Here is a 22,792-nt window from a genome sequence, read left to right as displayed (position 1 = left end):
GAAGGTTTTTCCCCAAATCCCTCGGTTTCTCTCCTTCCACGTTACCTGTGATAAAAGCAACCTGGTGTCCATCAAAACCAGCAGCCCTCCTAGCACGCTGCCGGTGAGCAGGTTTCTAGCACTGGGATGTTCGGCGATGCTGTGGTCACCGTGCGTCAGCGCCGAGGTTGCCCACCCAGGTCCGCGTCGCTGAGCCGACCGGGAGCCGTGGGCAGGAGCGGTTCTGCGGTGGTCTGGTGGAGAACCAGCCGCTTCCACAACGCGGGTTCAGCCCGGTCCCGCTGGGGACCCCGGGGGACATCTCCTCGCCGAGCGCTTGTCCACGTGCTGTTGGAAGAGCCACCAGCTCCCTGCAGGATCCACGTCATGGAAATCCCGCGTTCCCTCCCGGCGCTGGGGACCGGGACGTTGTAGAAGACCCATTGGAACGGAGACGGGCTCTGCCCTCGGAGGGTGCCCAGCGCAGCGCTCATCTCTGGCTCTCCCTGCTGCTGTAATTTTGGCTTCCCTCTTCCAGATGAAACAGAGCCCGGGTCTTTGATGCCATTAAACACCCTGACCTGTCGTGAGAGGTTTAAGGTGTGTGTTCCCCGCTCCGTGCGCCGCCGGGGTTCAGCTCTTCTGCCCTCCCGAGCTTTTTTCCCTTCATTTTCCATGGAGCAAAGTGGTGTCTTCACTCCTTGTCCTTAACTGTGAAATTGCTGCTTTGATTGATCCTGGTTTCCAGCAGTAAAAAAAGCAAAACCTTGAAGATAAAAAGCATTTCTGAAGTGCGTTCAGTGCCCTCTTTGCAAAATCGCAAGTATTAAACCGGTTTCTTAAGCTAGGAAGGAGAGGTGGGGAAGGTGCTATTGCTCGCAGCTGACTTACCCCGCTCCGTGACAGTTTTATGCGTCGCTCCTTGCAGGCCCTGTGAACGTTCGCAAACACGAAAGGTGTTGGAACACAACCGGCGGCTGCTGCGCTCGCTCCTCGGGCCGCGACGCTCGCTCCTCGGGCTGCAGCTCCCTGCTGGCTCTTCTCCCCACAGCAGCTCGGGCCCCTTTTACTCAGGTTTTTTTCTTGGTCTTTGCAGCTCAGGGCTGTAACGTGTGAGTATTAAACCTCTCCCACCTTTTCCGTCTACAGCCGCAGAGGAGCGTGGCTCGGAAACAGCAGTTGCAGGGAGAGCGCGAGCCGGGGGCCGCTGGGACGATGGGGCTCTGCCTCCTCCCCGAGCCCGGCTCTGCCTCTGCGACCCCCAGTCCTCGAGCCAAACGCACCAGCCGGCCGGGGAGGGGTTTTTTTGGAAGATACCAGCTTGCTTATCCCTCCGGCCAGAGGCAGGAGACGGCCTGGAGGGCTCCAGCCCCGCAGGGCAGGCAGAGGTTGCAGATCTCTTCGCCTGGTGCTGCCCGCATCCTTCCCCGAGCTGCTCCTGCAATCCTAAACCCAGCTCCTGTTTTGAGAACTTGGAATTAGGGCAATTTTCAGATCAGCTCTGTGTCGGGAGCGGTTTGGTGTGTGACTGATCTGCGGTGGGTGAATTTATTCCCTGCAGAAACGGTTTGGGTGGTTCTGTCGGGTATTTAAGGCTGAAGGGAGCGGGGCCTGGCTGAGCATGGAGGAGGCTGAAGGTCGGTTTTAAGTCTCGCAGCTGAAGCAGGCGGCGGCTTCCTCCGGCTATCGGTGTCGCATCGGGGCTCGTCACCTCAGAGCCGTGCCCCGACTCGTGCCAGCCCCAATCAAGGGCAACGCTGTCCCGCTAAAACCCTGCCTGGCTGAGCTGAGCTTGGCCCTGGGCTCAGGCTCGCCATCGAGGACGCTCTGAGAGGGAAGAGCTCACGTGTCCAAGGCAGAAAACGCAGACATCAACCCTGTCTGTTCAATTCAGCACTTTCTGGAGTCGTGATTTCTTTGCACCTTTCCAATACTTGTTAATTAAAATTGGAGAAGGGGGTGGTTTGCGCATCTCTGGTACCTGGGCGAGGAGGGAGGGTGTCAAGCGGGCAGCACAGGGAGCGAGATGGGAGAAACGAAAGCTGGTGGAGAAGAGCTGCCCCCAGCCCGTCCTGCCCCCTCCATCCACCCCCCGTCGTCCCCAGGGCCTGGATGCAGCCCGGCGTGGATCCCGGTCGATGGGGACATCGTCCTGCGAGCACGGGGAGGAGGCGATTCCCCTGGGCCCAGACGCTGGGCAGGAGCCCGGGAAGGTGAGGACCAGGAGCCCAGTTTGCGCCATGCTCCAGCCTCTGTCTGTCTGTCCGTCCCCATGGGGTCCCTGACCCTAATCCAACCTCTCACCCGCGCCCGGGGGGTGCCAGAGCAGATCTGCCCGCAGCGCAGGGCGGGGGGGTGAGCAAGGCCCCTCCGTGGGCTTTTGGGGACCCCAAAGTAGGGCAAGACCCATGGGCAAGCTCAGCTCCCGGCGCTGAACTGGGCAGAGAAGAGATTTGGGGCGAGATCCCTCCCCAGCTCTGCGTGACCCGCTCACAGGACAGACAGACAGAGCTTACGCTGATTTCTTCCAGGAACGCCCAAATGTGGCTGCATTTCGGTCTTTTAATTCACCTTAAATATTCTGAGCAACCCCCCCAGGAAAACACGCGCCCGGCGGCAGCCGGTTCTGCCTGAGAGGAGGGAGCTGCTGCTCGATGTCTTCTGCCAGCCTGAAGAGCTCTGTCTGTCTGTCTGTCCTGCCGCCCCTCATCTGCTGCTGCTTCTGCCTCTAACGAAGACAAACCTGAGGCAGGTTTGTAGGAAAGGTGGTGAAAGCACTTGTGAGACGGCTCCGGCACCTGTGTTGGGCTCTGCTGCCTTGTCTGGTCCAAAATTGAAGCGCGGTGATGGAGCCCGCTGCACGGAGGCTCCGCCGCGGCTCCCGGGAGCGAGGAGGCTCCCAAATTCATCCCCCAGCTGGGTGTCCCTGCCTGCTGCAGGGCATCGGCCGCCGTGGAGGGCGGCGAGACCCTCGGTGCCCCCCCGCCCGCCCAGGGTGACCCAGAGCCCCCGGTGCAGGGATGGGTGCGGAGCCTGCGCCGGGGGGGCGAAGGCGCGCGGGGAGGTGGGGGCTCTTCCCCCGCGAAGGTGGGCTGCAGGGAAAGACGATGGGCACCGTCCCCCGGGACTGGGGGAGCAGCTGGCCTCCGGCTGGGGTGCGGGGTGCCGACACCCCCTTGTCCCCCGTGGATCCCGTGGGATCCAGGGCAAGGTCCCCCCTCCCCGTGGTGCTGGGCACCCTGGGGTGACGCTGGCTGGAGCTCTTGGGGTGTCGATACCCCGAGGGGACGGCGGTGAGCGGCTGGTTGACCGCTGCCGGTGGGCACAGGGTGTCCCCTTGGTGGCAGGGCCAGGAGCGGGGCGATGCTGCAGGGCTGTGAGGTGCCATGGGCCAGAGCCACCCAGCCCCACCGGAGAGGAGGAGCTGGTGCTCCGGGGCGCTGGCACGGGCTGTCCCCAGGGCTTGTGGAGCCTCCATCCGTGGAGATGTCCAAGACCCGACCAGGCCTGGGCGTGGGCACCCTGCTCCGGGTGCCGTCTCCAGGGCTCCCTGCCAGTCCCACGAGCTTCCGCTGGCCGGGAGTCGCTGCGGGTGCTGGAGGCTCCCGTGGGCTAAACCAGCACTGGCCACTTGAGCATAAACACTGTGAGCCATCGCTGCGGCGTACCAGCACCCTGCCCCGGTGCTGGGGAAGGGCTTTGGGTGCAGGATGGGTGCTGCTGCCCTGCCCGGCCTCCATCTCCCTGCCCCGCACGGCGGCCCCAGCGCCATCCCCAGGATCCCACCCATCTTCCCTCAGCCTGCGACGGTGGGGACCCGGCGGAGGGACCCCAGCCCCGGGCAACGTGTGGGACCCCGATGCCTCTTCCTTTCCACCGGCTGTCGCAGCCATGTCCCCCCGTCCATCCCGGCGGCCCCTCGGCCGGTCCCCTTGGAAACGCATCCAGGGGCGGAAGCGTGGGGAATATTAAGCAGGTGCAGCCCCTTCAATCCCCCTTTGAGCGGGGACAGAGCGGGGCTTGTTCCCGGCGCGGGGAGCGCGGCCAGGCGCGGCGGCGGCCCAGGGGGAGAGGGGACCCCCGGCCCCGCCATCGCCCCGCAGCACGCGCGCCCCGCGGCTGCCCCTCTGCGCAGGACGGGGTGGGGCGGGCGAGGGGTGCGCGGTGGATGGGGGGTTGTGGCTGAGCTGATGTGGGTCCTACACGGGGGCTGGGGGGCACCGAAATGGGGCACCCGCTGCTCCCCGGAGCCCCCGGCCCTGCCCCGAGCATCCTTCCCCGACATGGGAGGCGGGATGCAGGAGCGGCCGTGGCCGCGGCAGAGGAGGACGTGCGGTGACCTTGGAAAGCTTCGGCCAGCCAGGCGCTCGCGCCGGCCCCGGGAGGTCGAGGTGGCCGCGGGGCGAGCGGTGCAGGAGTCAGTGAAGACGCAGCCCCTCTCCCGTGCACGGGTCCGGGCTGAGCCCCCGGTGCAGCGCGGGGCGTCCCCACGTGCGTGAGTGTCCCCAGCACAGCCACGATGTCCCCTGCAGAGGTGGGGTTCAGGGTGGTGACGGGCTGGGTGTCCCCCGGGTTGGCGGTGGCACCCGCGGGGTTCGGGTGCTGCCCTGGCTCTGGGGGGCCAGGAGGGAGCGCGTCCCCCCCGTGTGGCTTCAGGCAGCGCAAAGGCAGAGCCCGAGGCCGGGGGGTCCCGGGGGTCCCTCCGTGCCCGCGCACACCCACGCGTGCGCCCGCGGCCCTGCCCAGCGTGCGTGCCATGGGGCTCCTGCCCGCCGCCTGCCCGCGGCCCCTCTGGGCTCGCCCTGGCCCCATTGCTAGGCCGGTCACGTCTGCGCAGCTTCTCCTCTCCCGGCTCTTCCCCTGCTCGATCCAGCCGCTGCGTCGGCTCGGCCTCCCTGCCTCACGCTGGGCCAAGGCCTGGAGCAGCCCCCTGCCTGCACCCCTGCCCGCACGCCTGCCTGCACCCCTGCCTGCACCCCCAGCCTGTTGGAGAGAGCCTGGTTCATGGCACCCACGTGGATGGGTCACGGGTGATGGAGACCATGGTGGCATCTGGACCAGTTTGGCACTGGGAAGCGGCGCCGTGGCCGCGGGGCACCCGCTCGGGAGGATGAGGAGGGTCTGAGCCGCCACCGGGGCCTTTGCCGGGGGGGTCCGCACGGCCGCAGCCCCCGCCCCGTGCCGCAGCCCCCCGGGGACCCTGGGGCGCGGGCGTCACCCCGGGATTTTGGTGCTCTGCCCTCAGCTCGCAGCTGCTGGGGGGATGCCCCCACCCCCCCCCGGGCTGGGTGTGAGCGGGGGGCTGGGGGGCGAGGTCCCCCCGCACCGGTTGAGGGTGCTGGGGGGGGTCCCGGTGCTGGGAGGGTGCAGGGGAGCAGTTTGGGAGGGGGTCAATGGGGAATCCCAGTGCGGGGGGGACGCTGGGGCGGGGGGTCCCAGTGCAGGGATGCCGCCCTGTGCAGCAGCAGTTTTGGGGGGGCTCAGTGAGAGGTCCCGGTGCTGGGGGGGGTGTAGGGGGGTGTCCTGATGCTGGTGGGGGGATCCCCCCCCCCGAGCAGTTTTGGGGGGGTCAGTGAGGGATGCCAGTTCTGGGGGGGGCAGGGGTCCCGGCGCTGGTGCAGGGGGTGGGTGGGGGTGCGGGGGGGTGTCCTGATGCTGGTGGGGGGCTGCCCCCCGTGCAGGAGCAGTCTGGGGGGGTCAGCAAGGGCTCCCTGTGCAGTGGGGTCCCTGTGCAGGGATCCCCACCCCCCCGTGCAGGAGCAGTCTGGGGGGGTCAGCGGGGGATACCGGTGCTGGGGGGGGTGCAGGGGTCCCGGTGCTGGTGCAGGGCTGCCCCCCCCCCATATACCAGCAGGTTTGGGGGGGTCACTGAGGAGTCCTGGTGCTGGGGGGGGTGGTGAAGGGGGGTCCTGGTGCAAGGATCAAGGACGCCCCCGTGCAGGAGCAGTTTTGGGGGGGGGCAGCGAGGGATGCCGGGGCTCGGGGGGTGCAGGGGGGTCCTGGTGCAAGGACCCCCCCGTGCAGCAGCAGTTTTGGGGGGGGGTCAGCAAGCGATGCCGGTGCTGGGGGGGTGCAGGGGTGCCGGTGCAGGGCTGCCCCCCCCAGGCAGCAGCAGGTTTGGGGGGGTCAGCGGGGGATGCCGGTGCCGGGGGTGCCGGGATGGGTCCCCCGGTGCTGCCGAGGCGGGGGCGGGGGGGGGTCCCCCCCTTGCCGCATCCCGGAGCGCGGCTGCCGGCGGCGTCCCCAGTCCCGCGGGCGGAGCCGGTGGCTGCCGCCCGCCCCCAGCGCGGCCCGGCCCCCGGCCCCCGGCGCCCAGCGGCGCGGCGCGGAGCGGCGGCGGCGGCGGCGGGAGGCGCGGGGCGCGGGCGGAGCCGCTGCCGGTGCCGCTGCCGGTGCCGGCCCCGCTGGCGGAGCCGCGGTCCCTCCATGCCGCCATGGCCCCCGCGGCTGCCCGGCCCCGCGCCGCCCTCGCCCTGGCCCTGCTGCTGCCGCTCGGCGCCCTCGGTGCGTACCGGGGCCGGGGGGGGCCGGGTCCTGCACCGGGGATGGGGCGGGGGGGGGCCGGGTCCTGCACCGGGGATGGGGCGGGGGGGCCGGCGCCCGATCCCGCTGCAGGCGGGGGCCGATCACCTGTAGGAGGGCGGGGGGGGGGGGGTTGGATCCCGGCGGGGGGGGGGGGCTCCGCGGTCCCGGGCAGGGGCTGCATTCCTCTGCAGGCAGCCGGGGATGGGGGGGGGATCCCCTTGTAAGGGGGCTGGATCCCCTTGCAGGGAGCTGCGTCCTCTGGCAGGGCGGGCTGGATCCCCTTACCGGGGGCTGGATCCCTTGGGGGGGGGACGACGACGGGATCCCCTTGGGTACATAGGGTGCATCTGCAGGAGCCTAAGGAGGGGCTGGATCCCCTCGGGGGAGGGGCTGGATCCCCTTGCCGGGAGCTGGATCTCCTTGCCGGGGTGGGGGCTGGATCCCGTTGTGTGTATGGGTGCATTTGCAGGAGCCAGAGGAGGGGCTGGATCCCCTTGCAGGGGGCTGGAGCCTCTTGCGATTACGGGGTGCACTTGCAGGAACCAGAGGGGGCTGGATCCCCTCGTGAGGGGGCTGGATTCCATCGCAGGGCGGGGGCTGGATCCCCTTGCAGGGGCTGGATCTGGGTGTGTGCAGGGGCTGCACTTGCAGGAGCCAGAGAGAGATGGATCCCCTTGCAGGGGGGCTGGATCCCCTTGCAGGGGGGGTAGATCCTGTTGCGGGGGGCTGGATCCCTTTGTGGGGTCTGGATCCCCTTGTAAGGGGGCTGGATCCCCTTGCGGGGGGGGGGGGGGATCCTATAGCAGGGGCCGGATCCCCTTGTAAGGGGGCTGGATCCCCTAGCAGGGGGCGGCTGGATCCTGTTGCAGGGGGCTGGATCCCTTTGTGGGGTCTGGATCCCCTTGCGGGGGGGGTGGATCCCTTTGCGGGGGGCTGGATCCCCTCGCAGGGGCAGGAGAGGCCGGTCCCCGCACAGGGGAGCTGGGGGGCCGGGGCAGCCGGGGGGGGGGGGGGGCTGTGTCGGAGGGGGGCAGAGTTGGGGGCGATGACTGGGGCTGTGGCGGGGGGGGGACCCACGGAGCCGGGGGGGACCCATGGAGCGGGGGCTGCTGCGGGCTTGGCCCCTTCGGTCCCCGGGAGAGGCTGTAAAAGACTCGGGGTGCAGCCCCCCCCCAAAATGGCTTGTCATGGTGGGCGCGAGGTCGAGCAGACGGGGACCCCCCGGGGCCCCCCCGGCCTCCCCAGGGTGCGGGGGGCACCTCTGACACATCTTTCTCTCCTTGTCCCCCTCCAGCATCCGAGTGGGCCCCCCAAAACGCCAGCGAGGCCGAGGGGAGAGGCTGGGAGGGCTCCCTGGAGAGCAGCCCCCCGCGGTGGGACCCGGCGAGCAGAGACCCCCCGGAGGGGCCCAGCAACGGCACCGGCCCCGGGGGGGCCGTGGCGGGCGGCGAGCCCCTGGCGGGATCCCAGCTAGAGCCCCCCGGGGCGGGCACGGCCACCACCACGGACCCGGCGGCGGTGCCGGAGGGGTGCGCGGGGTGCACCGGGGAGGGCGATGCCAGCGCTCTGCCCCCCAAAGCCGGCTCGGCGGAGGACGGCCAGGCGGCGGTGACCTGGCCCGGTGACGGGGGGACGGTGGCAGTGGCCCTCGGCAGCCCCGAGGAGCCGGGGAGCGGCGAGCGGCCCACGCGAGCCTCCCTGCCCAGCCCGGGGGATTTTGGGGGGCTCACGGCCGCCCCGCCGAGCCCCCCCGGCCCACAGCTCGCCACCGACTCGGCCGAATCCGACCTGCTGCTGGCAGCCGGGGGCTCGGCCACGCCGCGGCCCCCTGTGCTGGGTGACCCCAGCCCCGTGCCGGGCGCCGCGGGGGACTCGGGGCGTCCCCCGGAGCTCTGGGTGGTCGCATCCAGCCCAGCCCCAGCGCAGGGGGCTCGCGGCCGGACGGATCTGACCTGGCTGGAGGCAGAGGAGCCCATCACCGCCACCCCGGGCCTGGCCGAGCCGTCCGCCGACCGGACGGCCTCGGAGATCATCGACGTCGACTACTACGACCTGTTTGAGGGGGGCGAGGGGCTGGGGGGCTTCCCCGGGGGCGGCCGGGGGGCGGCCGGCTCGGTGCAGCGGCGGGAGCCGGAGGGGGCGGCCACGCCATGGGCCCTCCACGAGCTCTACGACGACTTCACGCCCTTCGATGAAGCCGATTTCTATCCCACCACCTCCTTCTACGCCGACGGGGATGAGGAGGACGAGCTGGAGGAGGAGGAGGAGGAAGAGGAGGAGGAGGAAGATGGGGGGCTGGAGGACGAGAACGGCTACCGGCCGCCCACCTCGGCCGTGCCCGGTGCCCAGCCGGCACCGCGGGACCCCCGACCCACCGGCCGCCGCGACGTGGCCCTGCCACAGCCCTCCGGCGTCGCGGGGGGCAGCCCCACGGCACGGCCACGGCCGGGGGAGCGGGGCCAGCTGGAGAACGGCACCGAGTGCCGGAGCGGTTACGTGCGGCACAACAGCTCCTGCCGCTCCATCTGCGACCTCGTGCCCAGCTACTGCCACAACGGCGGCCAGTGCTACCTGGTGGAGAGCCACGGGGCCTTCTGCCGGTAAGGGACGGGGACCCCGGGTCCCGCGGGGAGATGGGGGGTGCATGTGGGGGCTCTCCATCCCCTGTACCCCATTCCCGGGCTCTCCATCCCCCATGCACCCCATCTCTGGGCTCTCCATCCCTGTGTACCCCATCCTTGGGCTCTCTGTCCTCCTGCACCCCATTCCCAGGCTCTTTATCCCCGCTGTACCCCATCTCTGGGCTCTCCATCCCCGTGCACCCCATCTCTGGGCTCTCCATCCCTGTGCACCCCATCTCTGGGCTCTCCATCCTCGTGCACCCAGCCCCAGGCTCTCCAGCCCCATGTACCCCATCTCTGGACTCTCAATCCCCCATGCATCCCAGCCCCAGGCTCTCCATCCTCCTGCACCCCATCTCTGGGCTCTCCATCCCCACGCACCCCATTCCAACGCTCTCCAGCCCCGTGTACCCCATCCCTGGGCTCTCCATCCCCGTGCACCCCATTCCCAGGCTCTCCATCCCCATGCACCCTGTTCCCAGGCTCTCCATCCCCGTGCACCCCATCCAGGTCCCTTTGTCCCCGCAGCCCTGTCCCGCCAGGGCACGGAGGGACTTTCCCTGCCCCCCGAGCGGCGGCTGGGCAGGAATTAGGTCAGGGCCGCGCAGCCGAGGCTCCGGGGCCGCCGCGCTAATCGGCCCCGGCAGATTGCGCCCAGGGAGGGCGATGCCGGCTGTGCCGTACGGCTTGGCACGCGCCATGTGGCTGGCGCTGAGCCCGCCTGCACGGGAGGACGCGGGTGTGTGGCGTGACGGGCCTGTCCCCTCCCCATCCCCACCGGCCACCCCGCTCCTCACCGCTGCTGGGGCTGCGTGGGGCCGGGAGCCACGGGTGCAGGGGACGAGCATCACCTGCGGGGACCCCGACCCCGCTCCTGGCGTCCCCCACTGTCACCCATCGCGCTTGGCCCCGGCATTTTGGGGGGGGGGCTCACCCCTCTCAGGGTGGCCCTTGGGGACCCATTAATCTCATCCCCTGTAATCTCCCCGATTACAGATGCCGGTGTCCCCCGAGGATGCTCCGTGGGATGGGGACAGGTTTTTGGGGTGGGGGTCCCTAACCGCCTCCCCTCGCAGGTGCAACACGCAGGACTACACGTGGCACAAGGGCACGCGCTGCGAGGCCATCGTCACAGACTTCCAGGTGATGTGCGTGGCCGTGGGCTCGGCCGCCCTCGTGGTGCTGCTGCTCTTCATGCTCACCGTCTTCTTCGCCAAGAAGCTCTACCTGCTCAAGACGGAGAACAGCAAACTGCGCAAGACCAAGTGAGTGGCATCGGGACAGGGCTGGCACCCCCAAAACTGTCCCCAAATGCTGCGGGGTGGCACCTCGATAGCCACAGCGGTTTGGGTGGTCTCAGCTCCCAGCGGTGGCACCGGGGCTGGATGCGGTCCCATCCCCGTGCAGTGTCATCGAGACCCCCGGTGACAATGGGGACAAGGTGACGGTGGGTGGGAAAGCTCCCGGCGGCGGGTGCCCTGCGGGGACGTGGCTTGTGGTTCCAGCTCCACGTTTAATCCTTTAAAGCTGCTCCTGACTGGCACCAGTTAATCTGTTGCACTGGTAGCTGGGGCCACCGGCTGGACTCACCACGCTGCCCAGGAGCCACCGGAGATGGTCCCCGCTGTGTCCCCGGGGACAGGGCTGGGGGTGACAGGGGAAGATTGGGGTCACCCCCTGCCCCAGCAATCGCTGCCCACCTCCCTGGAGCCGGGGAGGAGAAAGCCCTCCCAGCCCGGGGCCCTAATGAGCTGTTAATTAGCGTTTGGAAGTGCCAAGTGTAATTAGCAGCGAAGCTCCGTGCCAGCCCATGGGTCTCCCTCGCCGGCCCTGCGGCTCCTGCCTGCCCCAGGCTGCTCTCACCGCTCCCCTGCCTGCGCCTGCCTGCACCTTCCCACAGCTGGGGGTATTTAGCCCCCAGCCCCCAGATCTGGGGACATTTAGTCCCCCAGACCCCCAGATCTGGGGCATTTAGCCCCAAACTCCCTGATCTGTGAGCATTTACCCCTGCCAAGCCCCCAGATCTGGGGCATTTAGCCCCAAACCTCCATCCCTGGGGACATTCAGCCCCCAAATCCCAGAGCTGGGGACACTTAGCCCCAAATCCCCACAGCTGAGATTATTTAGCCCCAAACCCTACAGCTGGGGACATTTAGCCCCCGAACCCTAGATCTGGGGGCATTTACCCCAAACCTGCAGATCTGGAGACATTTAGCCCCCCAAATCCTCAGAGCTGGAGGTATGTAGCCCCAAACCCCCAGAGCTTGGGACATTTAGCCCCAATTCCCCACAGCTGAGGGTATTTAGCCCCAAACCCCAGACCTGGGAACATTTAGCCCCCAAACCCTAGATCTGGGGGCATTTAGCCCCCCAAACCCCCCAGATCTGGGGCATTTAGCCCCAAACCTCCATCCCTGAGGACATTTAGCTGCAAACCCCCACATCTGGGGGCGTTTAGCCCCCAAATCTCCATCCCTGGGGACATTTAGCCCCCAAATCCCCATAGCTGGGGGCATTTAGCCCCAGCCCCCCAGATCTGGGAGCATTTAGCCCCCAGATCTCCAGCGCTGGGACCATTTACCCTGCCAACACTGGGTTCACCCCGAAACGCAGCCAGGGGCACGGGGGGTGCTCAGCGGCATCCCCGGTCTCACCGCTGTGCTCTCCTCTCCCCCCGGCAGATACCGCACCCCGTCCGAGCTGCACAACGACAACTTCTCCCTCTCCACCATCGCCGAGGGCTCCCACCCAAACGTAAGGAGGCTTCGTGGCACCGTCCCCTGCTCCCGCTTGCTGTCCTACCCTTGTCCCTCTGTCCTGTAATGTCTCGTCTGTCCCCCCCACCCGTGGTCCCGGCACTGCCTGGGTGACGGTGTCACCACCGGGTCCCTCTGCACCCTCCTGTCCCCATCCCGCCATGGCCACCGCTCCGTCCCCTCTCTGTCGGGTCCTGCCGTGCCGCATCCTCTCCCGAGTACCCAAACCAGACCTGAGCCAGGCAGGGGGTCGGTGTCACCCTGCTGTCCCCGTGCCCTGTCCCCTCTGCCCGCATGGCACCCCGGGGAACCACCATCCAGATTTGCCCGGTGGTTTTATCTCCATGTGCGGGTGGCAGGGGCGGCTGTGCCGGCATTTTCGGGGAGGGGACAGCTGGTGCGATGTGGCTCTGGCAGACGATGCTCCCCGGCTGCGGCATCGCTGGGGCAGGACCGGCGGACGATGGCTGGCAGCGGCGGGCAATGCTGGAGGGTGAAACACTCCAGGATGCTGCTGGCGCGGTCAGGATGCGGCCGCCGGCGTCCCCCAGGGCTGCGCTTCCAACCTCCTGTCTTTTGAATCGAAACAGAGAGAAGCGAAGGGCTTTGCCCAGCGTGAGCCGGAGGAGGAGCGTAGGTCCCTCTAGCCTTTGCCTTAGCCCAGAGCCGATTTTCCCCATCTTTCGACCGCCATTAGCAGCCGTAGCGTCTGCCGCCGCTCGGCCCGGCCACCCTGGCAGGAGGCTCCCAGAGCCAGCTCGCTCCCCGCTGCGGAGAGGATAAACCTTGGGATGAATTTGGTGCCGCTCCCTGGCATCTCACTGGGGGGCTCGGTCCTACGGTGGCACACGGTGCCCGGGATGCAGCGCAGCGAGGATGCGGAGGGGACAGCGGGGTCAACGCCCCTGCAAAAGGGGTTTTTGGGGACATGTGGTGCAGCCCCTCTGCCGGGCGATGGAGTTCGGTGCCCCGGCAGTGGTGCCCATCCCATGGGCTTTGCTGTGGAGCCGATGGCACAAGCCCCGGCCCGGCCGGGCGCTGCTCATGGGGTCACCGCCCAGAAGATGGAGGGTTCCCGTCCTCGTGTGACACCAGCCCTTGGGTGTCCCCATCCATCCACCGGTCACCGCGCAGCACCGGGAACACCGTAACCACTGCGATGCCAGCAGGTGCCTCACCACCACGGCCCATCCCGCCCTCGCAGCCCCCCACACCAGGGCCCATCCTGCCCCGCCAGCGCCGACAGCGACGCCAGCACCGTCCAGGCACAGACGTGACGCAGCGCAGCCGGAGCTCGGCCCCGGTGCCGGGGGAGCCACTCTCCCCATGGATGCGGGACAAACTCGGGGCGCAGCCCAGCCCCGTCGGGGAAGATGCTCCCGGCAGCGGTGCGGGGATGTCGGGAAGAGGCATCCCGGGCTTTGCCGCCGGTGGATCTGGCCAGCGGCACGGCGGGGCCGGCTGTACACTAACGAACTGCAATAAATCCAACCCCTCGGGCCTCCTGCCAAGCGCCGCTCGGGGAGTTGCTCATTGTCGCGGGGACGATGAGATGAGCCGGGCTGGAAATGGGAAGAGAAACTGGGTGGCGGGAGGACGGCGGGGGCAGCTGGAGGGGTGGCGGGTGGGACGGCTCCCGTGGCCGGCGTGGCTCTTGGGTGCTGTTGGCGAGCGGCTTTGGGTGCTGGAGGTGCCCCGAGGTGGGGACCTGTGGCAGGGACCAGCAGTGAGTCACCGCAGGCGGGGGGGACCCCGTCGCCCACTGGCTCCCCGCCGTGCCGCGGGCGCCACGCTCCCCCCGTGCCGAGCTGCGCGCGTTCGGAGGGGGGACGTTTGTGTTCGCCTTCGGGCAGCCCTGCCCGAGGCGGCAGAGCCCGCGTCGGGATGCTGGGTGGCCGGCGGGGACGTCGGTGCCGTCACCCCGTCCCCGCTGCGGGTCACCCCCCATTACAGCGGTGTCCCCCACGGCACGGTCACCTCCTGACACCCCGTCTCTCCTGGCAGGACGACCCCAGCGCTCCCCACAAGCTGCAGGACTCCCTGAAATCCTGCCTGAAGGAGGAGGAGCCGTTCAACATCCACAACTCGACGTCGCCCAAGCACGACGGCGGCAAAGGGGAGCAGGACGGCGGCGAGCTCAACTGCCTGCAGAACAACCTGACGTGAGCAGGGGAGGAGAAGGAGGCGAGAGCGGGAGCCAGCCCTCCCGTCCCCTGCTCGACAAATCTCCGGTCTCCTCCCCGTCCGGTATCTCTTTTTTTCCCGCTCCGTGGCATGCTTTGGTGTGTTTTGTACAGAGGAAAACAAAAATTAATTAATAATAATACAAAGTCAAAGGCTGTAAATGGTCTTTGGCCGCGTCGTGTCGTGGGGGTGTTTGGTTTGTGCTCCGTGTCTATCGCTTGGGTTAGTTCAGCGCTGTGATTTCTAAACCTTTGCCGTTCCGCAACTGACTTTTTTTGTACTTTTACCCCACTTTTTTTGAAATACAAGTAAAAACAACAACAACAACAAAAAAGGAAGATCTTGAAATAAAACTTTTTTTTTTTTTTTTTTAAAGTTAAGCCTCTTGCCAGTGCCTGCGATCTCCCGACACGGACGCAGCAGGTCCTTGGTCCCTGCTCCCCCCGGGTCCCATCTGAGCGTCACCCAGGGGGTTGGTGGGCGCCCGGTCCCTGCCCTCCCTGGCTTTGCCAAGCCAGGGGTGCAACGCGTCCCGCCGGAACGCGGGGTGCTGCCATCCCGGACAGGCTGGGGTGCAGCGGGACACCCCGGGATGTCTGGCAGAGGTGCCTGGGCTGCACCCTGCTCACGGGGCCTGCTCTGTCCCCGTCCCCGGCACGGGGTCCCTCTGCAAGGCCTGGGTGCATGGGGCTGTGACCGCCACCGACAGCGGGCTCCTGGCCACCTCCTGCCCAGCCAGCCTCCTTCAGACGGAGCTGCCCGGGATGCCCGTGGGATTTTGGGCTCTACAGCCGAAATTCCCTGCGGTTGTCACCCCCCAGCTCCTCGTTTCCATCCGGCAAAATCCCTGGCAGCTTTGGGGATGCTGGCCCAGCGTCTGCCAGGTAAATTCGAAGCAGCCCCCCAATTGCCATCGCCCTGCCCCGGGACCAAGCGTGGCGGGGGTCCCTCCCTGCGGGACCCAGCACTCCCAGCACCCTCCTCTCTGGCCACGGCTCCGTCTTGCTTCCCACAGGAGCCGATTTCTTCCGGAGATGGATTCACCCATGAGCAAAACTCACAGCTCCTCAGGAGAGAGGAAATGAAGCAATTAATCAACATACAATATTAAGCGTGCCGCACATTAGGGATGCAGCCGGCGATCTCCCCGGGGCAGGTGGGGGCTAAAGCCGCAGCTCAGCGTGTTTTAGACATTCCCGATGCTTTCCATGAGCTGCTAAATAATTAATTCTCAGCTCATTCAGGGAGATTAAAACATGAGGGGTGGCGATGGAAGCCGGTAGGCGATCCCCAGGGTCATGCAAAGCGGAGCAAGCGGCTGGCCGGCACTGTTGGGGCTTTGGTTTTGCTGTTCCCCTTCCAGCACGGAGCCGTACGACAGGTAAAATCATGGATAAAGCACTGGGGCAGCACGGCTGCTGCAATAAAAGATGGCTGGGGCCAAGCTCGGGGGGAGAGCAATGTGTTGGGGGAGCAGGAGCGTGGCTGAGCGCAGAGGAGATGCTGATGCCTGAGAAAGCCTCATGGGAAGGCAGGCTGTCCCCGGCATGGGCAGATGCTGGGTGCGAGCTTCCCATGGGACCAGGCAGGAGGGAAAGGGAGACGGAGAGGGATGAGCGTTGCTATGACAGGAGGGAGAAGGACTCATGCTTGCGTACGAGGAGCGAGGGAAGAAGGAACAGTTACGGGCATGCGTAAGGAAGGGGATGTTGGAGGGGATGGGGAATGACATGGGGCTGTGGGAGCGAAACGCCTGCGGGGCTGCGGGGAAGAGGAGGGAAGGGGCATGGCAGGGATGGGGGAGGCCACCCCACGTCTCCAGCTGCCCTTGGAGGGAGTCGGCGGGGCTGGGTGCAGGGAGACGCGGGGTGGGATGGGGTGGCCGAGGAACGAGTCTAACCGGTGAACATGCAGCTGCGAGGTGAGCTCTGGAAACTCCCCACGCCTCGCTGGGATCCGTCCTGACGGCGCCTGCGGGTCCAGCCGGACACTGCCTGGGGAGAGAAGAAAGTCTCCTTTGCAGGGAAGAAGCAGCCGGCACAACGCTGGTCTCTGGACCAGACAGAGAAACCTCATCCCTGTTTTGCTGGCCAGCGACAGGCGGGTCTCCTGTCTGGGAACGGGACTGCCTTTGGGTGATTTGGGGAAGCAGCCGCCCCTGCTGTGCTCCTTCTTCTGCTTGGAGGTGAGGCTGGCACGGCACAGCCCTCCATCGCGCTACCGGCACGGCACAGCCCATCCGTCCCGGCACAGCCCATCCATCCCGGCACAGCCCGTCCATCACAGATCCGCCCTGGCTCGACACAGCGGCGCCCACCTTGGGAGCCTCCCAGGCGGGCAAAGGGGCAACTGGGGTTGCTCGTCCTTCACTCCCCATTTTTTGCCCTTTCAGAAGAGCCCAGGACGCGGTCGAGGTGTGGTGGGCAGCGAAGGGCAGCGGGGGACCAGCCTCTGCGCAAAGCCGAGGCGGTAACTCCGCGGTGTTAACCCCTCGTTTAAGAGCAGTGAGGGGTGGACGCGAGGAGGAGCCGAGGGGACGGGTGTCAGCCTCGGCCCGGCACCCTCGGCTGCAGCTGCTCACCCACACAGGCTGTAGGGATTCAGGGCAAAATTGGGTCACGAGGCTTTAAGCAGGTCTAAGGAAGCTCCTGTTCATAATGCACGTTAGGAAAGCTGGGGGTATTTGTCCCCCTGTCCTTCCGCTCTGGGGCATCGGTCTGACCCCCATAATTCCCTTCCTCGCTGTGCCCCCTGCTTCGGACCCTACTCACCTACCCAGCACACTCCCGTTTCCCGCATGAAGACACAACCTCCGTTCCCCATCTCGCTCCAGTTGGCCGCCAGGCCTGGAGCCCCATCTCGCTCTGGGATCAGCATCCCTCGACGTGCCTCGGTTTCCCCCCTGGACGACGGCACGTCCCCAGCCCGCGGATCTCCTCCTGCTCTGGCTTTGCCGGAGCACTGAAGGAGGGAGGAGCACGGTTTGCACACGCGGGTGCATCGGGATGGAGGGGAGAGCCAGGGTTACCCAGGGGGCCGGGCTCCCCGTCAGCACCTCGTCTGACACGGGGAGAGCGGCGGGGACGGTGAAGAGCATCCACCGTGTGCTGCGCCGGTCACCAGAACCAACTTCATGGGCCCTGTGGAGGAATTTGCCTCCCAGCCAGCAAAGCAACACATGGGCTTTAATCAAACGCCTAATCACTTTGAAACAGCGAGGGTGCGGACAGCTATTAAATTTAAATGCTTGGTTAGTTTGCTGGGAGGGGAGGTGGCCTTTTGTGGCTGGGCAAGGGCTGGCACGGGACGCGGGGTGCGAAGGGAAGGGAATTGGCATCGGTACCGGGTCTGTCCTCCTCGCTCCGTCGTCCTCTTTTCTCTCGCAGACACATAACAGGATTAGAGCCGCGACCCCGAGACAAGGAGCCTTTCTTCCTTTTGACGAGCTCCGGCTGCCTGAAACAACATAGCCAGAGACCCGATTCACCGGCTGAGCCCTGGCCGGGAGAGCGAAGGAGGGGAGAAGGGGTGGGAGCAGCGGCTCCGTGGTCCCCGGCAGGCTGTGCGCACCCCGAGCCGTGCTCAGCACCCTCAGTGTGGGACGCTGCTCCTTTGGGACCCGGGGTTTGGCCCTCTTTCCCCCGAGCTGCTGGGAGCTTTCCCTGGGAGCGGAGGCTGGGGATTTATTTGATACCTGGAGCTGGGGGGGGTGGGATCTCTGTGCCCGTGTCCTCTCCAGCATGGTATCTTTGCTGGCTTGGGTTTACACACGCCATGCGCAGCCGCAGCCGTTGTCACAGGGTGCTGGCCCCCACCACGCCAGCAGAGGCACCCGCTTCGCCCCGTCTGCGGCCCCAGATGCTCCCACCCCACCACAAACCCGCATCCCACTGCCTCCCCGGACCGCACCAGTGTGGCAACGCCGCGTCTTCCCCATGCAGCCTTTTAAACAGCCCCGACGCGATTTCCTGGCCTGAGGGCTGGCCCCGCAGCCCCGGCAGCTCCCCTTGCCTTTGAGGAATATTGGGAAGATGAGGTTGGCCGCCTCCGTTCCCCGTGGTCGGTGCTTAACTCACCCACATCCTCCACCACCGTACGGGCTGGCTCCCTCTGACTGTAGCTGCAGCCCAGACGTGCTCCGGTCGTACACATCTACACATGGTCAGATGAATCCCACGCTTGCTGTCCCACCTCCAGCCTCCCGGGACCCGGAATAAGGAGGGTCAGGCTTGCGGGACCATTCCCAAACCCTCCCGGACCATCCCTGGGAGCCAGCCCCCAGCACAGGACCGCTGCACGGGGAGCTCAGGATGCATCCTGGTGACCCAAAGGCACATTTGGGAGGAGAAATATGTCCTGCAGGTGACTGCGGGGAGCTTGTGGGAGCATCTCTGCTGACATCCAGGTCTTCCCGCCATCGCCGGGCTGCCTCCTGGCTTGTAGGAGCCCTCAACTGGTATTTGCATAGCCAGAAAGCATGGGGATTTCAGTATTTAGTGATGGGAAATACCAATTACTCCATTATTCTCAGCCTCACTGTAACAGGGAGCGAATCCAGTATTAAACTGACCCTGCGTTGGATTTAAAGAGAGGAGAAAAGCAAAATCCTCTTAGCTCGGTAAACTGTAAAATGCTCAGTGTGGGAAAGAACAGCTGGGCGTGCGTTCGCTGATGCTAGCGAAGCTCCGAGGACGGCTTTAACTACGGCAGCCCCTGTTCGTCGCTGCTTTGTGCCATCCTGGCCAGCACAGGGGTCGGGTTAACTGGTTCTGCTGGGAGAGGAAGAGAGCGGGGCGCAGGCAGCCCAGCACGCTTGCAGGCAGCGATGGCGATCAGCCACCGGCGACTGATTTGAAACGTAAAAGGCAGGAGGCAAGTTGTTGGCCGAGACTGAGCGTGGAGAGACCAAGCTCAGAGCCCCCATGAAGGGATGTGGAAGAAAAGGGAAACAAAGACAAGGGAGCCCGAGACGCTTTGAGAACGGGTAAGATCGATCTCATGGGAGGCACTTTAAAGGTGAAAGGAGTTAAGGAAGCTGGCAGTTCTTCAAAGAAACGATGCACACAACACACATACAAGCCACCCCAATAGGAAATGTGGTAGGAACCAGCTTGGCTACGTCACAAGCTCTTCACTGACCTCAGGCTGAAGAAGAAAAGTTTACAGAAAGTGGGAACTAGGTCAAATTACTAAGGACAGTTATAAGGGTAGCATAAGCATGTGGGGAAACATCAGGAAGGCCAAGGCACAAATTGAGATGGAAATAGCGAGCGTCATTAAGAGGAAGAAGAAAAGACTGCGTCGGCAGGGGGAGAAGGAGCAAGGGAGCGCTGGGCCGGACCCAGTGAAGAAGGAAAGCTGCTGACAAAGGGGGCTGGGAATTCAAGGGCTTCACTGTTGGGTTTTTTTTTTTAAAACCAGTCTTTAAAAATGCTGACTGCAAGCAGATGCCTACCACAATAAATAAGATATAGCGTGCTCTCCACCGAGCGAGTGTTAATTGCAATAAATAAGAAGACTAAATAGCGTACGCAGATTGGTTAGGTGTTTTCTGATCTTCATCCTACAGTACTTAGAAAAGCAGTTACAGCCACCTCCGACCTGTTAGGTGGCACAAGGGTTGGATAAGGTTTGACAAGACTGGGTGCAGTTTGAGGCATGCCACTTCGGAAAAGATGCAGCCTGGGGGAGAAGGTTCAGGGGAAGCAAGAAGGAAGATGAGAGACGCAGAAAAGACAGCCTCTGCGGGGTGGGCAGCGCGGAGAACTGACGACCAAGACATGAGAGCAGTCTCAAGGGACGTAAAAGGCTCCTTCAAAAAGGCTGGGAATGACCAGGGTCTGTGGTGGCATGCCAGAAGGCCCCCAGAAAAGGGTGAACGTCAAATGATGAACGGCGGTTGCCAGAAGGGACAGTTCAGCAAGACACTAGGAAATATTTCCTGTCTGTAAGGAGAACGAACCAGAAGGACAGACGGCCTGGGGAGGGCGGGCAGCTCTCCTTGTAGAGGCCACCAAGCCCGGGTTAGCTGCGTCTCTGCGTGACCAGAAGTGCTGACTCCCGTGCGGCGAGGCTCTGGGGTTGCCGATCCCCTGGGTCCCGCTCAGCTCTGTTTTCTGCACTTCTGTGTTCGCCAGCACACCACATCTTCGCACGGACAGCGGTGGGGCTGGGGGATAAGCTAGTCTGGCTTCTCTACCTGCCAGACACTTCACACCCGACTTCTTGCTCCTTTCGCTCCCCAATATTGAGGAATATTGCTCAGATCTATGTATACAAGTTGCATTTATTAAATGAATTGGAAGTCATTCTGCAGAAGCACCTAGGAGTCTCGGAATGAAGATCTTCTACTAGGTGCTACAAAAACGCAGCATGAAAATACGGTTCTTGCTTCAGAGAGCTCAGAATTTAACTGCAAGGCAAGAGACAACAGATGGAGACAATCTGTTGGGTATAAGAGTACAAAGAAACAGTGAGACAATACTGGCTGGCATGGCAGACAGTGGGGTTTAGCACAAGACGAGCCAAACTTGCTGGGGTTTTGCGCAGACGTTGGAGAATAGGGGATTTCAGGAAGGATTTGGGAGAAGATGAGGAGATTCTAGCTTCTGCGTGGTGACCCAGGCCAGGGATACAGATGTGGAGCGGAGAAGCGGATCTCTGAAGTTCTCTGTATCATCTGCCGGCTGCTGAGAGTGTGTCGTACGCGAGATCGGCAGGAATAGGAGAGGACAGGGGAAAAAGGAGCCGTGGGAGAGCTCCGTGAGCGAGAGTTGGGAGGGCGAGAAGGAGGCACCGCAGAGGGGGTGATCAGAGAGGCAAGAAGAAAAGCAGGACGGGGTAAAATGAGGAAGAGTCAGAAGTGTGAAGGCTGAGGGGATGAGGGCGGATGGGAAGGGCAGAGGATCTGGCAGAGAGCAGTGCCTTCAGAGAGCCCACCACCTGCAGCTGGGAGAGGAGGACAGTGTTGTCTCTGCCTGCTTTGATCCCGTTTTGCTCCTAGCCACCCTCAGGATCTTGGCGGTTCCCTGCTGAGACGACTTTGCTGCCGGATCCTCTGGTTTCAGCACGTTTCCCAGGGATTTTTCAGCCTCTGCTGGAAAAGGCCTGGAGACCCCTCGTGGAGAGCCAGCAGGCATTTTGCTTCGAAATGGTAAAGTGAATTTTAAAGGTGACCTGAAAATTGAATCAAAACTCTTTTTTTTTTCCCCCTTGCTTTATGAGTGTGGTAAATTATTCTTCACAGCCACCGGCAATCAGCAAACAAACCATGGTTAAAGGCAGCAAAGGATACTTAGGTTCGACATTAGCAGCAAGTGTATAAAGTGGGGATAATGAGGCGCCGGAAAGAAACGCCAAGAGAGGGTGTGGAGTCATCGTCGCTGAGGGTTTCTAAGAACAGGTTGGACGAACATCTGTCAAGAAAGGTTTCAGTTGAGCTGATTTTGCCTGGCGGCAGGCGTTGCTCTATCTGCCCGGCCTCTCCGGGTCCCTCCAGTCGTATGCTCAGTGATCCTGCGATGCTGCTGCTTTTTTCTCGTCAGAAATGTCAGGCCTGCTCTTCCGCCCCTCTGCAAAAACAGGTTTGTGAGCTTCGTCTGCACCAGGGGCTGACAGAATGGTAATTCTTAAGCATTTTCTCCTACATTTTAAACAGTTGCTACATAAACGGAGGGATATGCATGTATAGAAATAGGCAAAAAGGAAGATTTGAAAAGGGAAATAATAAAAATCATTGCCCGTCCTATCTACTTTCTCTATTTACCTTGTGTTTCTTCTGTCCCAGTCATATCAGACCCCCATAAAACCTTCCAGGACAATGAATACCCAGACATGAGATTAACCCCACGCTGAAGTGCGTACCCGGCTTCCTGGCTTCACGCAACCGGTGTAAGGAGAAGGTAAAAGAGGGAGGCGTATGCACTGACGCTGTTGTGGATTTTTCTTTTTTAGGTGTCTTTTAAAGGCAGCTCAGGTGTCCCAGCTGTTTGACTGCATCCTCAGGCATCTAAATTCATATTTATTTTCGCCGTCTCCTCCCCGGCGCTTTGTCCCTACAGCCCAACCCAAACTATTCTGCGATTCTGCGATCTGCGGCCTCGGGGAATCCCAGCTAGAGGGTTCATAAATACCTGTGGGTTCTGTTTCAGCAGCACTTTTCCCAACCGCTGCCAAGCTAAAAGAGACAGGAAGGTGGAAGCCAACGCTCCTGGCTCCCTGGCTGCTACTTGGCTACTTTGCCCTCTGCGTTTCTGAGCCAGTTCCTGAGGAAGACGGTGAGGTCCCATGCCGACCAGCGTGATACCAGTGTGATAACAGTGTGGCACCGGGGAGACCCGCTGGCTGCCAAAAGCGGGTCCAAACACAACCACGGGCAGCGATGTTCGAGATCGGGAGTTGTGCATAACCAGCTCTGGTGTTTGCTGCTCGTTTGCAAAGCGTAGACAAGCTGGGAAAAAATAAGTCAGATGTCGGCATTGCTAGCGTGACAAGAAGAAACCAGTTTTCCTGTAGAAAAGAGCCGCTGTTAACGGCAGAGGGGTGAGGACGGAGGTTACGGCAGGGACGTGTTTGAGCAGCAGCGACAATGGCAGGAGCAGGCAGCAGAAGAGAACAGCCCTGCCTCTCGCGCCGGGCTCCGGCCGCCCTTCTTCCCCTGGCTGTCACGGGGAGGGACCCGCCGGCTTAGAAATCCTTTTCAAAGTCTGGCTCTTGCATTTCTTCAGA

At 64.0% G+C, this 22,792-nt stretch overlaps 1 protein-coding gene across 1 annotated transcript; it reads left to right on the top strand.

Moving 5' to 3' along the window:
* Positions 1 to 6,413: 6,413 nt before the first annotated feature.
* CSPG5 (chondroitin sulfate proteoglycan 5) lies at positions 6,414 to 14,047 on the top strand (the record flags this gene model as incomplete). The annotated part of the gene is made up of 5 exons (XM_082323620.1): positions 6,414 to 6,483; positions 7,799 to 9,104; positions 10,202 to 10,390; positions 11,807 to 11,879; positions 13,886 to 14,047. The coding sequence occupies 5 exons, from the start codon at positions 6,414 to 6,416 to the stop codon at positions 14,045 to 14,047; spliced, it is 1,800 nt and encodes a 599-aa protein (XP_082179746.1).
* Between the last annotated feature and the right edge of the window lie 8,745 nt (positions 14,048 to 22,792).

This window comes from Platalea leucorodia (genome assembly GCF_965183815.1).
Source record: "Platalea leucorodia genome assembly, chromosome: 1".
Classification (NCBI taxonomy): Eukaryota; Metazoa; Chordata; class Aves; order Pelecaniformes; family Threskiornithidae; genus Platalea; species Platalea leucorodia.
The sequence above is the reverse complement of the archived record's forward strand: the minus strand, read 5'-3'. Positions and strand labels throughout refer to the sequence as shown.